General features: G+C 49.0%; 4 protein-coding genes across 4 annotated transcripts; 3 read left to right on the forward strand and 1 right to left on the reverse strand.

Annotated features, from left to right (window-relative positions):
• Positions 1-602: 602 nt before the first annotated feature.
• Positions 603-2,320, reverse strand: EI90DRAFT_3039992 (protein-tyrosine phosphatase-like protein). The gene is made up of 4 exons (XM_039058986.1): positions 2,264-2,320; positions 2,026-2,200; positions 1,768-1,968; positions 603-1,698 (listed from the first exon to the last, which is right to left on the reverse strand). Exons 2-4 carry the CDS (start codon positions 2,173-2,175, stop codon positions 847-849), a joined length of 1,203 nt encoding a protein of 400 aa, XP_038920870.1. The 5' UTR covers positions 2,176-2,200; positions 2,264-2,320; the 3' UTR covers positions 603-846.
• A 273-nt stretch (positions 2,321-2,593) lies between these two features.
• Positions 2,594-5,272, forward strand: EI90DRAFT_3039995 (major facilitator superfamily domain-containing protein). Its single transcript, XM_039058987.1, has 12 exons — positions 2,594-2,698; positions 2,853-2,879; positions 2,944-3,014; positions 3,074-3,246; positions 3,368-3,529; positions 3,589-3,642; positions 3,699-3,841; positions 3,865-3,970; positions 4,124-4,248; positions 4,317-4,487; positions 4,549-5,042; positions 5,229-5,272. The coding sequence occupies exons 1-11, from the start codon at positions 2,617-2,619 to the stop codon at positions 4,791-4,793; spliced, it is 1,359 nt and encodes a 452-aa protein (XP_038920871.1). The 5' UTR covers positions 2,594-2,616; the 3' UTR covers positions 4,794-5,042; positions 5,229-5,272.
• A 546-nt stretch (positions 5,273-5,818) lies between these two features.
• On the forward strand, positions 5,819-7,961 carry EI90DRAFT_3144224 (major facilitator superfamily domain-containing protein; the record flags this gene model as incomplete). The annotated part of the gene is made up of 11 exons (XM_039065119.1): positions 5,819-5,886; positions 5,958-5,992; positions 6,056-6,082; positions 6,138-6,196; positions 6,266-6,438; positions 6,557-6,718; positions 6,778-6,831; positions 6,890-7,144; positions 7,296-7,420; positions 7,489-7,659; positions 7,717-7,961. 11 exons carry the CDS (start codon positions 5,819-5,821, stop codon positions 7,959-7,961), a joined length of 1,374 nt encoding a protein of 457 aa, XP_038920872.1.
• Positions 7,962-8,426: 465 nt separating this feature from the next.
• EI90DRAFT_3144225 (uncharacterized protein) lies at positions 8,427-10,117 on the forward strand (the record flags this gene model as incomplete). The annotated part of the gene is made up of 7 exons (XM_039065120.1): positions 8,427-8,535; positions 8,586-8,785; positions 8,902-8,976; positions 9,071-9,656; positions 9,718-9,801; positions 9,862-9,975; positions 10,041-10,117. 7 exons carry the CDS (start codon positions 8,427-8,429, stop codon positions 10,115-10,117), a joined length of 1,245 nt encoding a protein of 414 aa, XP_038920873.1.
• Positions 10,118-11,454: the final 1,337 nt, after the last annotated feature.

Below are 11,454 nucleotides of genomic sequence, written 5' to 3' on the forward strand. Positions count from 1 at the left end.
TCATCGATTTCAGTGCTCATTTGACACTCATTCGCACTTTGGCTGAATCGTTTGACACGTAACCCTAACTGTCAGGTTATACCACAGCATTTGGTCAACACACTTCCATAATGGTTGTGACGGCACACACGCTGCACGCCCTGGAACCGTTCAATGTACAGAGTCTCACCAGTGCATTGAAGCGCGTTCTCGCTCTCTCATTGGCTAGCCGTGCGGGGTTTCTTTTATCATCGAGGTTTCCTTGACTCAGGTTCGGACGACGTAGACATACTAGCTGTATCATTCGATCCAACACACCGACGTGCTTTTGCAATCTGATCGCTCGCGTCATGCATTACAACAACGCGACGTCATCCACACTGTCTGATCATCAAATATTCCGCTGACACAATGCAACCTCCTGTGAATATGAACTTCGATATCACTGGAGTCGATCGGTGATTGATTCTTCACAACAGTAACTAGATCCTTCGATCCTCCTGCATGTCCCATTACCTCGCGCATGTATCCTTACGCATATTTCAGTCACAAGGCATGTTTCCTGGTTGTGTAAGTGAAATGATAATGATGTTGAACGCAACACCGTTCTCTCTCTCTGCTCAGAATATCAATCTGCGTTCGAATTCCCTCTCCTTCACCATCTGACTCACAACCTGAAATAGAAAAAGAATTGAGATAACTAGTAAGACCGTGAAGTCTCCACTGCATGAACGTGCCGACATCAGGTTCCTACGAAGACCCACATGCATAGTCGCACAACACGCGATGATTCAGGCAAGATAGACAGAGGACACAGCCGAAGGCTCCCTGGCATTGTAAAATTAAACTAGGAGGATCGGATTGCTCTCAATCGACCTTCTGGTTTGACAAAGCCTCGGCAAGTACGTGATACACGAACTCCGTCTGCTCAGGCCACTCCAACATCCCTGGCCGTTGTTCTCTCAGCGAATCTACCTCCTGTGCGATGATGTCCGCCTTCAGATCCGTGCCGTTTAATTCACCCAATGGAGAGTGTGCAGAGGGTGGCGGAGACGGGTCCAATTGATCACCCGTGCGATCAAGCAGTCCATTTGCTCGAAGGACAGACGAGATAGCAATAAATGTGCCTGTGCGACCGATCCCAGCACTGCAGTGCGCCAGGATGGGTGCTATCGATGATAAGACCTCTGGCGACGACGGTGCCAATGATATTGGCGGTGAAGCCGTGTCAATGATACTGTTCCCACCCGATGAGGTGGTGACAGAACAAGGTGCCCGATTGGCCTTGTCTACTTCTTTTGCAAGGTGGATGATCGGCCCTGCGGTATTCGGCAACCCATGATCTGGCCAGCCGTCAAAATGAAAGTGCTTCACAATACTTCCGAAGTCAGCTCCGTCATGGCCATTGCTGGCAGATGATGCGTTCGGTGGGACAAGTCGGACTTGAAGTGTGCTCTGGATCAATTGGGCGTCCTCTAAGGTTTCCCTAGACAGAAGCGTCACTTCGATCGTGGGTGGAGTCTTGGAAGTGTCCGTCGTTCCGGTTGGTGGAGTGAACCGGAATCCATCCCCAGGTTCGTTAGGAATATAAGGATGCGCCTTCCGCCGCCCTCTTTCTATATCTACCGTAAGCCGCACAATCGTCCTGATTCGTTGATGGGGAGGCGTGAGCGGCGTACAAAGCGCAAAGAACGAATACATAGTGGACGGCAGTGGCGCCTGCGTAAAGAACATCCAATCCCAAAAAATTGAGAAGAAGGTTTAATGTATGAAAAAATCGAGACGCACCTGCGTAGCCAGCCACCACATCCCGCCAGCACGCTCTCTGACCCAATTCCCGTTGAGGTAAACCTGCTCTCCGCCGGATGGGCCACTATTGACCATACAACACCCGCGATCGTATGGTTCTATGGCGAAATACCTATTCAGCGCGATATTCCTTTGCCCCATTTGGACAGAGTAGAAAGACTGCAGTCCTGCCTCATCGATCTAAGACGTAGAATGTAAGCACGAATAGGAGGGCTCCATGCAGATTCGAGCGATCACCCCATGTTCAGAATGCTCATGCGAGATCGCCTGCGTCCTATACTGCACTCTCTTATCTTCCCTATATTTCAGCTTCCTCAACACAGAAGTGCGGTGTTTCTCGTCCTCCTGGAATCTCTTGAGCCACTCAGGCAGGTTGTCGGCTCCCATACCTGAGAAGCGGATGGAAAGGCGGCTTCGATTGATGAGTGTGAGGTCCGCAAGACCAACAATGGGGCTAAAAGGCTGGAAAACTCACTAATAAAACAGGAGGCCACTGGCCAAAGGACTCGATACAACTCCAGTTAGCAGCGCTAGTTATATACGTATTGTGTAGGTTAGCAGTCACCGCTTACCTAATCCAGTGTGGCCTCTCTGAAGAGAAGTTGAGCCAAGAAGCTGGAGTGTGGAGACCGGGAACTTGAGCGCTTTGCAAAGTTAAATTGTCGCCCTGACTTACTGTACCTTGTCAACGATCAAGACCTGTCGCAATCAAAATTCGAATGTCGCGTGCCTGATAGTTCCTAATTCGTCCCAAATGAAGGGCGTGGGGATTTTCTTACCCTCCGGTGTCATCGCGCGACTGGCGGAAAGCGCGTCTTCTCATCACGCATGGCTCTGGCCTTAGATATTCCGTCGAGGGGTCTGAGACTTGCACAGATAGTTTGTGCAGTACTTTTCTGGTACGATTCTGGTGGGGTTTGAGTTCAGCGACGCTAATTTGGATATCGGTTTTGTCCAATTAGTCTTACGACTGCGGGTGTTATTTTTGGGTTTGCTGGTACGCTAGGGCATCGGCTTGTATTATTCATTTGTGATCAATGGGCCTGATTCACTTGGATGTTTAGCTCTGAAACCTATATTGCTAAAGAAAGGCAAGCGTCCCACACTGCTCGGTGTGTGATTCTGGATAGATTGAACTTGGACACGCCCAAATAGGAGTATACCGCGAGCTTTGCAAAGCAGACGACGGGCATGACAATGATCCCTCGTACACGTGTATCGAACGGGCAAGCCGATCTTGGCAAACACTGACTGCAGAACACTAGATGCTTACTTTCATTTCTAGGACCTGAAACTCAACTTCATGTTTACCCTTGCTGCTGTTGTTTCAAATGTCTTTGCATTGCCCAATGGTGTGGTGTTGGATTGGGTAGGGCCCCAACTCACTGCGCTTCTTGGAGCCGCAATCTTCGGACTAGGCAACTTCCTGTTCGGGTTAGAGGTGGTAACGCCTTGTGAGTGTGCCTCTCGTAGTCGAGAGATGTTAACTAATTTAGCTTGTTTAGGGTTTGATTCGTATTACTTGTAACGTATCAAAATCTCACTCTTCAAATTCACTGTCGTTCAATCTAATAAACAGCGGATATGTATTGTTGTCCATCGGAGGCCCTATGATTTTCCTTAGCACATTTCACCTTTCCAACGCCTTTCCGAGACACTCTGGCCTAATTTTGAGCTTCATCGTCGGAGCTTTCGATTGCAGTTCGTTTCCCTACCTTATTTATCGAACAATAGATAACATGTGAGCAAAGATGCTAAGGTATCGCGAGATTTCAACGCCTAATACTTTCCTTTGTACAGACAAGGGATTTCGATTCGCACATTTTTCTGGGGCTATATTTTGATTCCAACTCTGTGAGTTCTTGAGATGAGCAGATGAAATGACCTTGTTGAACACCTCTGTCTCTTAGTGTGATTATGGAGCAAATTACCCTCGGGCCGCGGGACTCTTATAAAGAAGACGACTTTAGGGAGACCGAATGTACTGTCAGAGGGGACTTCGTTAGTGCCGCTGACGAGATTTCCCCTCTCCTCCCTGAGGGTACCTCGTATGGTCCAGGATAAAGGGAGATGAAGCGGGTCCTCGCAGTCCTGAACACGATGACGAAAAAGTCCACGAGCCATTTACTGGGGTTATGGCAGGGAAATCGGTCCGGAAACAGTTACTATCGAGTTATTACTGGTGTGTTTTTTCGCAACCCATTATTGTTATGGGGGGGACTTAGACTTGCATGATGTAACACAAATAGGTTTATCGTTTTTTTCCTATGTGTCTACATGCAAGTACTTCCATTGAAAAATGCTTTGCTCGATATTTACACATCTCTCTCTTCAGGACACGCATCAACTATTTCATCCAAACAGTCTTCCAGCAAATGCTATTCTATCTTAAAGACCATACTCTCGCCCAGAGCGTCGCTACCAGCTTCACAGTGCTATTGCCTTTAGGAGGCGTCGTTGGTATGGATGCTTCCGCTGTTCTCTTCACGATTCCCTTGAGCCTGACGTCACTAACGTGACGATGACAGGAATTCCGATCATCGGCTGGATGCTAGACAATAGGGGCGTTGGATTTGCCTCACTCGTCATATTCTTTTCGGGCATCCTTTATGGGGTTTTGGGCATCATGCCCAGCCCTACAATGCAACTCATATCTATCGCGATCTTCGTCGTCCTTAGACCACTTATGTACACATTCCGTAAGATCCAGTTTCGCGTCGTGGTAGGTTGTTCCATTGACTTTTTTCGTTCAAATTTCAGTGGGCGATTATACCAGCAAGGCTTTTGGTTCTGAAACCTTCGGAACCGTTTACGGGCTGCTTAATTGCATCGCTGGCCTGTTCGGTCTAATCCTCCGGCCTATCGATGTGTTTACGAAGAATACGCTTCATGGGAACTATACTGTCGTGAACGTACTGGGGATTATTCTGGGCGCCATGTCGGCTGCGATAATCTCTTGGAGGATACACCACCAGCCACCACGTGGCGCTGTTGACACGCGTTAGCGGTTGTCTCTGACCTCTGCGCTACGGCCCCGAGGCTATATATTGCTTTCCCTGATGTCGCTGGAGTTTCATTCGTCGTCCTAGAAGCTTTACATCAAACTTGTTGCGGGTGATTGTGCGATCCGATGCACTAGAGGGCTCACATTGCGTTGCAGCCACTGCACTATCCTGATTTGATGTAGTTGTGACCAGATCGCGCCGGTTGTGGAAATTGCGAATCTGTGCAAAATCATCATAACAACACATTGTACCAGCTACAATTGTTATGAGGTTTCCCTCAAACTGGATGGCCGAGCTTTGCAACGCCTTCGCGCGGTTGAGAAGTACATTTGGATCCGATGAAGTCCACGGGTGACGATGCGCAACTCCACAACGCGCTTCCCACGGAAAAAAAAACGAACCCCACTGTAAACAAACGCCTCGCAAGCTCGGCCAATGATTCGGTAGCTCATTCCATAATATCGACACCGACATGGACATGGCGAACGTGTTGACAGTATTGATGTCTAGCCTCTATGACTTCGCAATATTAGATGTATTGATTTTTGAGTGACGAATTCGCAAGACCGAGGAATTTCTTTGGTCACCACGAAGGCCCTGATTGTCCTCAGGTCCCCGATTCACTGGCCCGGTGCACTCATTGAAACAGGGGACCACGACCTCCTGGAGTGCCCTCTTTGCAACGGGCACCGGGGTCTGCGCCGGGGCAGGGACGGAGACCTGAGCCTTGTGGACCTCTGGCAGGCTTCTAGTTAAATACGAGCGAAGCGTACGAGAAAAGGTCTGTAGAGATCGAGTAGTAGGGAAACCCCAAGAGGTCCAATGTTGGCACCGGAAACACAAATATCCAAACACGGAGGAATATGGTTGGGCTTCGCTCGAACGAAAAGTGGATGAGACGTGCATATGTATTCTCACTGTTTTACTCTATTTATCCCGAGGCTCCCACCCTTCCTGAAGTTTGCAGGTTTAATATAACAAACAAAACAAAGCACCTCTGGCTGGAGCACCCCTTCTCATCACCCATGTCTCTGCTGAATATCCCATCAAGAGCTCTGAGACTTGCCCAGATTGTTTGTGCAGTGATATTCTGGTACGATTTCTGGTGGGGGGGTTGTTAGAGTAGGCCAAAGCTAAATTGGGCACCGACCTTGGTCTGATCAGTCTCACAACTGCGGGTGTTGTTTTTGGATTCGCTGGTATGCTGGGGCGTCAGCCTGTGCCATTCGTCTGGTGCTGAATGTTTGTTCAAAATCGCTCAGCGTTAAAACCTGTGTTGATCAAGAAAGGCAAGCGCTCAACGTGTGAATTTGGGTAGATTAAAACTTGAAGGCGCTCAAATAGGAGTATACCGTGAGCTTTGCACTGCGAGTGACGGGAATCCAATGATCCCTCGCACATGTGTATCGAACGTGTAAGTCGATCTTGGCGACATTGATCGCAGAACACTAGATGCTTACTTTGATTTTTAGGACCTGAAACTCAACTTCATGTTTACCCTTGCTGCTGTTGTGACCAATGTCTTTTGCTTACCCATAGGCGTGCTTCTCGATCGGGTAGGGCCCCAACTCACTACGCTCCTTGGGGCCGCAGTTTTCGGGCTGGGTAACTTCTTCTTTGGTTTAGAGGTGGTGACACCTTGTGAGTATCTCTCCGAAGATTTAGACGTGGATTGATTTCGTCTGTTAGGGTTTGATTCATATTACTTGTAACGTATCGGATCTTCGCTCTTCAAATTCACCGCCATTCAATCTCATAAACAGCGGATATATTTTGTTGTCTATCGGAGGCCCTACGATTTATCTTAGCACGTTCCACCTTTCCAACACCTTCCCGACACGCTCTGGTCTGATTTTAAGCTTGATAATTGGGGGTTTCAATTGCAGTGCGTTTCCCTACCTTATTTACCGGGCAATAGATGAAATGTGAGCGACGGTACCAAAGCATCGCGAAATTTCAATGGCTGACACTTTCCTTTGTGCAGACAGGAGATTTCAATTCGCTCATTCTTCTGGGGCTATATCTCGATCCCCGTTCTGTGAGTTCTTTCGATGGGTGGGCGGGTGGCCCTCCTGATAGACATCTCTGTTTCTTAGTGCGATCATGGAGCAAATTGCCCTCGGACCGCAGAATTCTTATAAAGAAGGCGACTTTAAAGAGACTGAATGTAGGGACTTTGTCAGTGCCGCCGACGAGAATTCCCCCCTCCTCCCTGAGGGTAGTCCCATGATGAAGGGAAATGACGATCCTCGTGACTCTGAACACGATGGCGAAATCGCGGTGCGCGAACCATTTACCGGGGTTATGACAGGGAAACCGGTCCGGGAACAGTTATTGTCGAGTTATTACTGGTGTGTTTCTCGCGACCGATTATCTGCCATGGGGGGAACTCAGACTTGCATGATGTGACATGAATAGGCTCATCGTTCTCTTCCTCTGTGTCTACATGCAAGTGCTTTTGTTGAAAACGCCTCGCCCGACACTTATACATTTTCTCTTCAGGACACGCATCAATTATTTCATCCAAACAGTCTTCCAACAAATGCTGTTCTATCTTAAAGACCATGCTCTCGCTGAGAGCGTCGCTACCAGTTTCACAGTGCTATTGCCTTTAGGGGGTGTTGTTGGTATGGACGCTTTCCCTACACTCTTTGCGATTCCCTTGGTCCTGACGTCACTGACGTGACGGTGACAGGAGTTCCGATCATCGGTTGGATTCTAGACAAGAAGGGCGTCGGATTTACCTCACTTGTCATATTCTTCTCGGGTATCCTTTATGGGGTATTAGGCATCATGCCTAGTCCTCCAATGCAACTAACATCTATCGCGATCTTCGTCGTACTTAGACCACTTATATATACATTTCGTAAGATCCAGTTTCACGTTGTGGTTGGTTCTACTGACCGTTTCATTCAAATTCCAGTGAGCGATTACATCGGGAAGGCTTTTGGTTATGAAACCTTCGGAACTGTGTATGGACTACTTAATTGCATTGCTGGTCTGTTCGGTCTGATCCTCCGACCCATCGATGTGTTTGCGAAGAATACACTTCATGGAGACTACACTGTCGTGAATGTAGTCGGGATTATTCTGGGCGCAATTTCGGCTACGATAATTTCTTGGAGGATATACCACCAGCCACTACGGGGTGCTGTCAACGAGCTTTAGCGGTTGTCTCTGACTTCTGCGTCAACGCCCCCGAGTGCTTTACATTGCTTTCCCCGATGTCGCTGGAGTTTCATTCGTGTAATATCGTTCTAGAAGCTTTTGCACCATTTTCCTAGCTTGCTGCGGATGATTATGCGATCCACTAGAAGACTCGCATTGCATCGCAGTCTACATGTATTATCCCACGCGGTGCTCCACAGGACGATACGTAATTTCGGAGCAACTGACCCTGTAAGCGCGGCCGTGGGATTCCCACGCTGATCCAAATTGAATTCTGAATGAATGCCAGCCGAGGGCACTGCCGGGCTTCGTCACCTCCTGCAGTCCTCGCGAGATCCTCCTGCATCCACTATAAAGCCGGGAAAAATCGAGTGTCAGTCCATTTCTGTAGACACATTGAACCGTCCTCTTGTTCTCGCCACGTCTTCCTTGCGGACAGTTTCAGCTTGGAGTCGGCTATCCTCGATGGTCGCAACCCCACAATCTTCTTCGTCGGCTAGTAGCGGCACTGGCGTCCTCGTTGATGTCCCTCCTATCGTTTCTCCCTCTCGGGAAATACCTACCACCTTTTCCTGTGAGTTGTCTTCCTATGAATTAAAGTCAAGCGCTGAAGTCCCCATGCAGCCAGTTTGAAATCATGGTGGGCGACCAGCGAGGAACAATCTGCCCTTTCCGAAGAACGGCTATTTAGACGTATCCCCTTCTTTGTTTCATCTCGGCCCAACTCGCTCGATAGATGCAAAACCCTGTCGGACACTGAGCTGATCGCCACTCCCACCTCTCCATCTCCTAGATCGTTTGGCGTCACAGCAACAGTAGCTCCAGTACACCTCCCTTCTGATCCAAAGAAATACCTCAACACCCTGTCTATTATCCCCAATAATATTCTGGACAATCATCAGATAAGAGTTCAGGCGCTACCCTTATTCAAGGGGGCGAGGCGACAGTCATGCTTCCTGGATACGGCGCAGGGATAGGATTTTTTTTCCATAATTTCGAGCCATTATCCAAATGGGTGACTAGTGCATCCACGCGAAAAAGGTCCAACTCCTCTTCTTCGTCTGCCCTCGGCGATTCTTCGCCGTTGACTGGCTGGGCATGGGCCGTAGCGCACGCCCCAACTTCCCAGCATCAAGTATAATAAAGACGACGTCCAGTCTCGTGTGGCCCAGGCCGAATCTTTCTTCATCGAATCACTTGAAGAGTGGCGCCAAACCATGGGTATCGAGAAGATGAATCTAATTGGCCACTCCCTTGGTGGATACCTCTCCACAGCATATGCATTGCGGTACCCCCAACGCGTGTCTAGACTGATTTTGCTGAGTTCAGCTGGTGTTCCACATGACTCGTATTCTCTCGCGGTGGAGCAGGAACTTAGCGAAACGACACCAGAGGGAGCTGATACGGGTCGAAATACTGATCCCGCTCGGACACCTTCGAAACATGAAGTAGACGCTCGGCATCAGTCAAAGTGGAGACAGAATCCAACTACATTAACGAGGTTTGCATTGTGGGCATGGGAGCAAGGGTGGAGTCCCTTCACGATAGTGAGGAGAATGGCTTTTTGGGGCCCTATGGTTGTTGGGAAGTACTCCTCTCGTCGGTTTGGACATCTGGGCGATGACGAGGTACGAGATGTGCATGACTATATCTGGCACATCACTGTTGCTAGAGGTTCCGGGGAGTATTGCGTATGTGCGTGTGGATTCTTCTCTGTTGTCTCTCGTTCGATCCTTATTCATCGAGTTGGATTCAGCGCACCTACTTGCCCCGGGTGCGCATGCCAGGTTACCATTAGTTGACCGCGTACATGATCTCAAGATACCAGTATCTTTCATCTGTGCGTACAGGTTCCCCCCCCGTCTTCTTCGTGAGCTTTATTCATGGTGACTTCTGGCAGATGGCGATCAAGACTGGATGGATCCATGGGGTGGTCGGCAAGCTGTTGAAAATATGAAGAAAGCTGGCAATCCGGATGGAAGACTCCATATCATTCCTGGTGCTGGACATCATTGTGCGTAGGCTGTCGACCTCGTTCCTGTTAGATGCTGCCACCATAACTATTTTAATTTTTTTTAGTATATTTGGACAATCCCGAGGCGACAAATAAACTTATACTCAAGGAGCTAGAGAGGAAACCCACCATGAATCATTGAGCCGTAAGTGTATAGAGACGAACAGCGAAGCATAATTTGAGTTTCACCACAAGTCCCCGTGTAATGTACATTGTGCATATGTGGAGTAATGATTAATGACTTGAATGGCCGTGTTTCGGACCTCAGTCAAGGTTCATCATCTAAGAGCAGGCTTGACTTTCAGTGGTGGCGGTGGCGTAGCAGCGATTCGTATATTGTTCCAAAGGGTTTGGGCCAGAACCCCGCTCGCTGGAAGGACGCACGATCTCAAACGGAATTCCACTTCCGCACCTTCACTAGGCATATTTCAGACATCTCCATGACCCCAATGATGCCAGATGCACATACATGCCCACGCAGTGGGTTCTAAGAGCCAGGAAGGTACGCACTCGAATTGCTATGTATCACTCGCTTTAACCGTGTTCGTAACCAGGAGTGGAGCTTGCATTCCACACGCATCGCATTCGCCCCAAGGCATACAAACAGTGATGTCGTCGGCGCCTCTGACCGAATGCCCAACTGGGGTAACCGATGAACTCGTAATCACGCCGCGGTTTATGGGGCCCGAAGTCCCGGCGAAGATGATTGGAGGTCATATATCGAATGAATCGGTGTAGGGATGCATCCGCAAACGAACTCGTCAGTATCCGAGAGAAGATGCATCGTCATGCAGCTTGCGAAGTTGGGCTTGATATATCTCTATTCCGGGGACAAGAGGTTCCAGGGGGATACGTCCAAAATATAGGAATCGAGCATCTACCCGATCGTTCCAAGGGAAGATTGATGGTAAGTGGCGCAACTGGTTATTCAATCGTTCGCTCCAAGATCTTTGCGGCGAAGCTATTGTACGTTCATATAGGGGTCAGGTTATGGGAGGGGCCACCGCGACAGAAAAAAACCAAAGTAAAGTTCCACAAGGCGCAGCTGTGGAGAGCCTAATTCGTGAGCTAAATGGGCTCAGGAAATGATTCGGAGTCCCGGAATGATGATGGAGACATGCAAGTGCACTGAGTATACTGCAAAGGCAGATGCCTAGAGCCTCGCATCCGGATCTGCAACTTCTCCCTCCGCTGCCCTACAGAGGACAGCCATGAGACGGATTGTTGAATGTGCTGATCGAGCGAATATCCATTAGGTACGCTGGCGGGAGTCGGCGAACCGATTTGGAGCGTGGGGGAAAGACTTCAACCGACGTCCTGGACCGACCTTGCCACCCACAGATTTTTCTCCCTGTGCAAATTATTCAGTGTCTATAGGCTCGGAGACAAATCCTTCCGAATTGTGGGCTCTCCGGGCACAAGGGTTCTAAAGCCGTATCATCTTTGCAGGATTCCTTGCAAACTCGACTGCATGGGTGG

This window comes from Cantharellus anzutake (genome assembly GCF_015039405.1).
Source record: "Cantharellus anzutake strain C23 chromosome Unknown EI90scaffold_7, whole genome shotgun sequence".
NCBI lineage: Eukaryota > Fungi > Basidiomycota > Agaricomycetes > Cantharellales > Hydnaceae > Cantharellus > Cantharellus anzutake.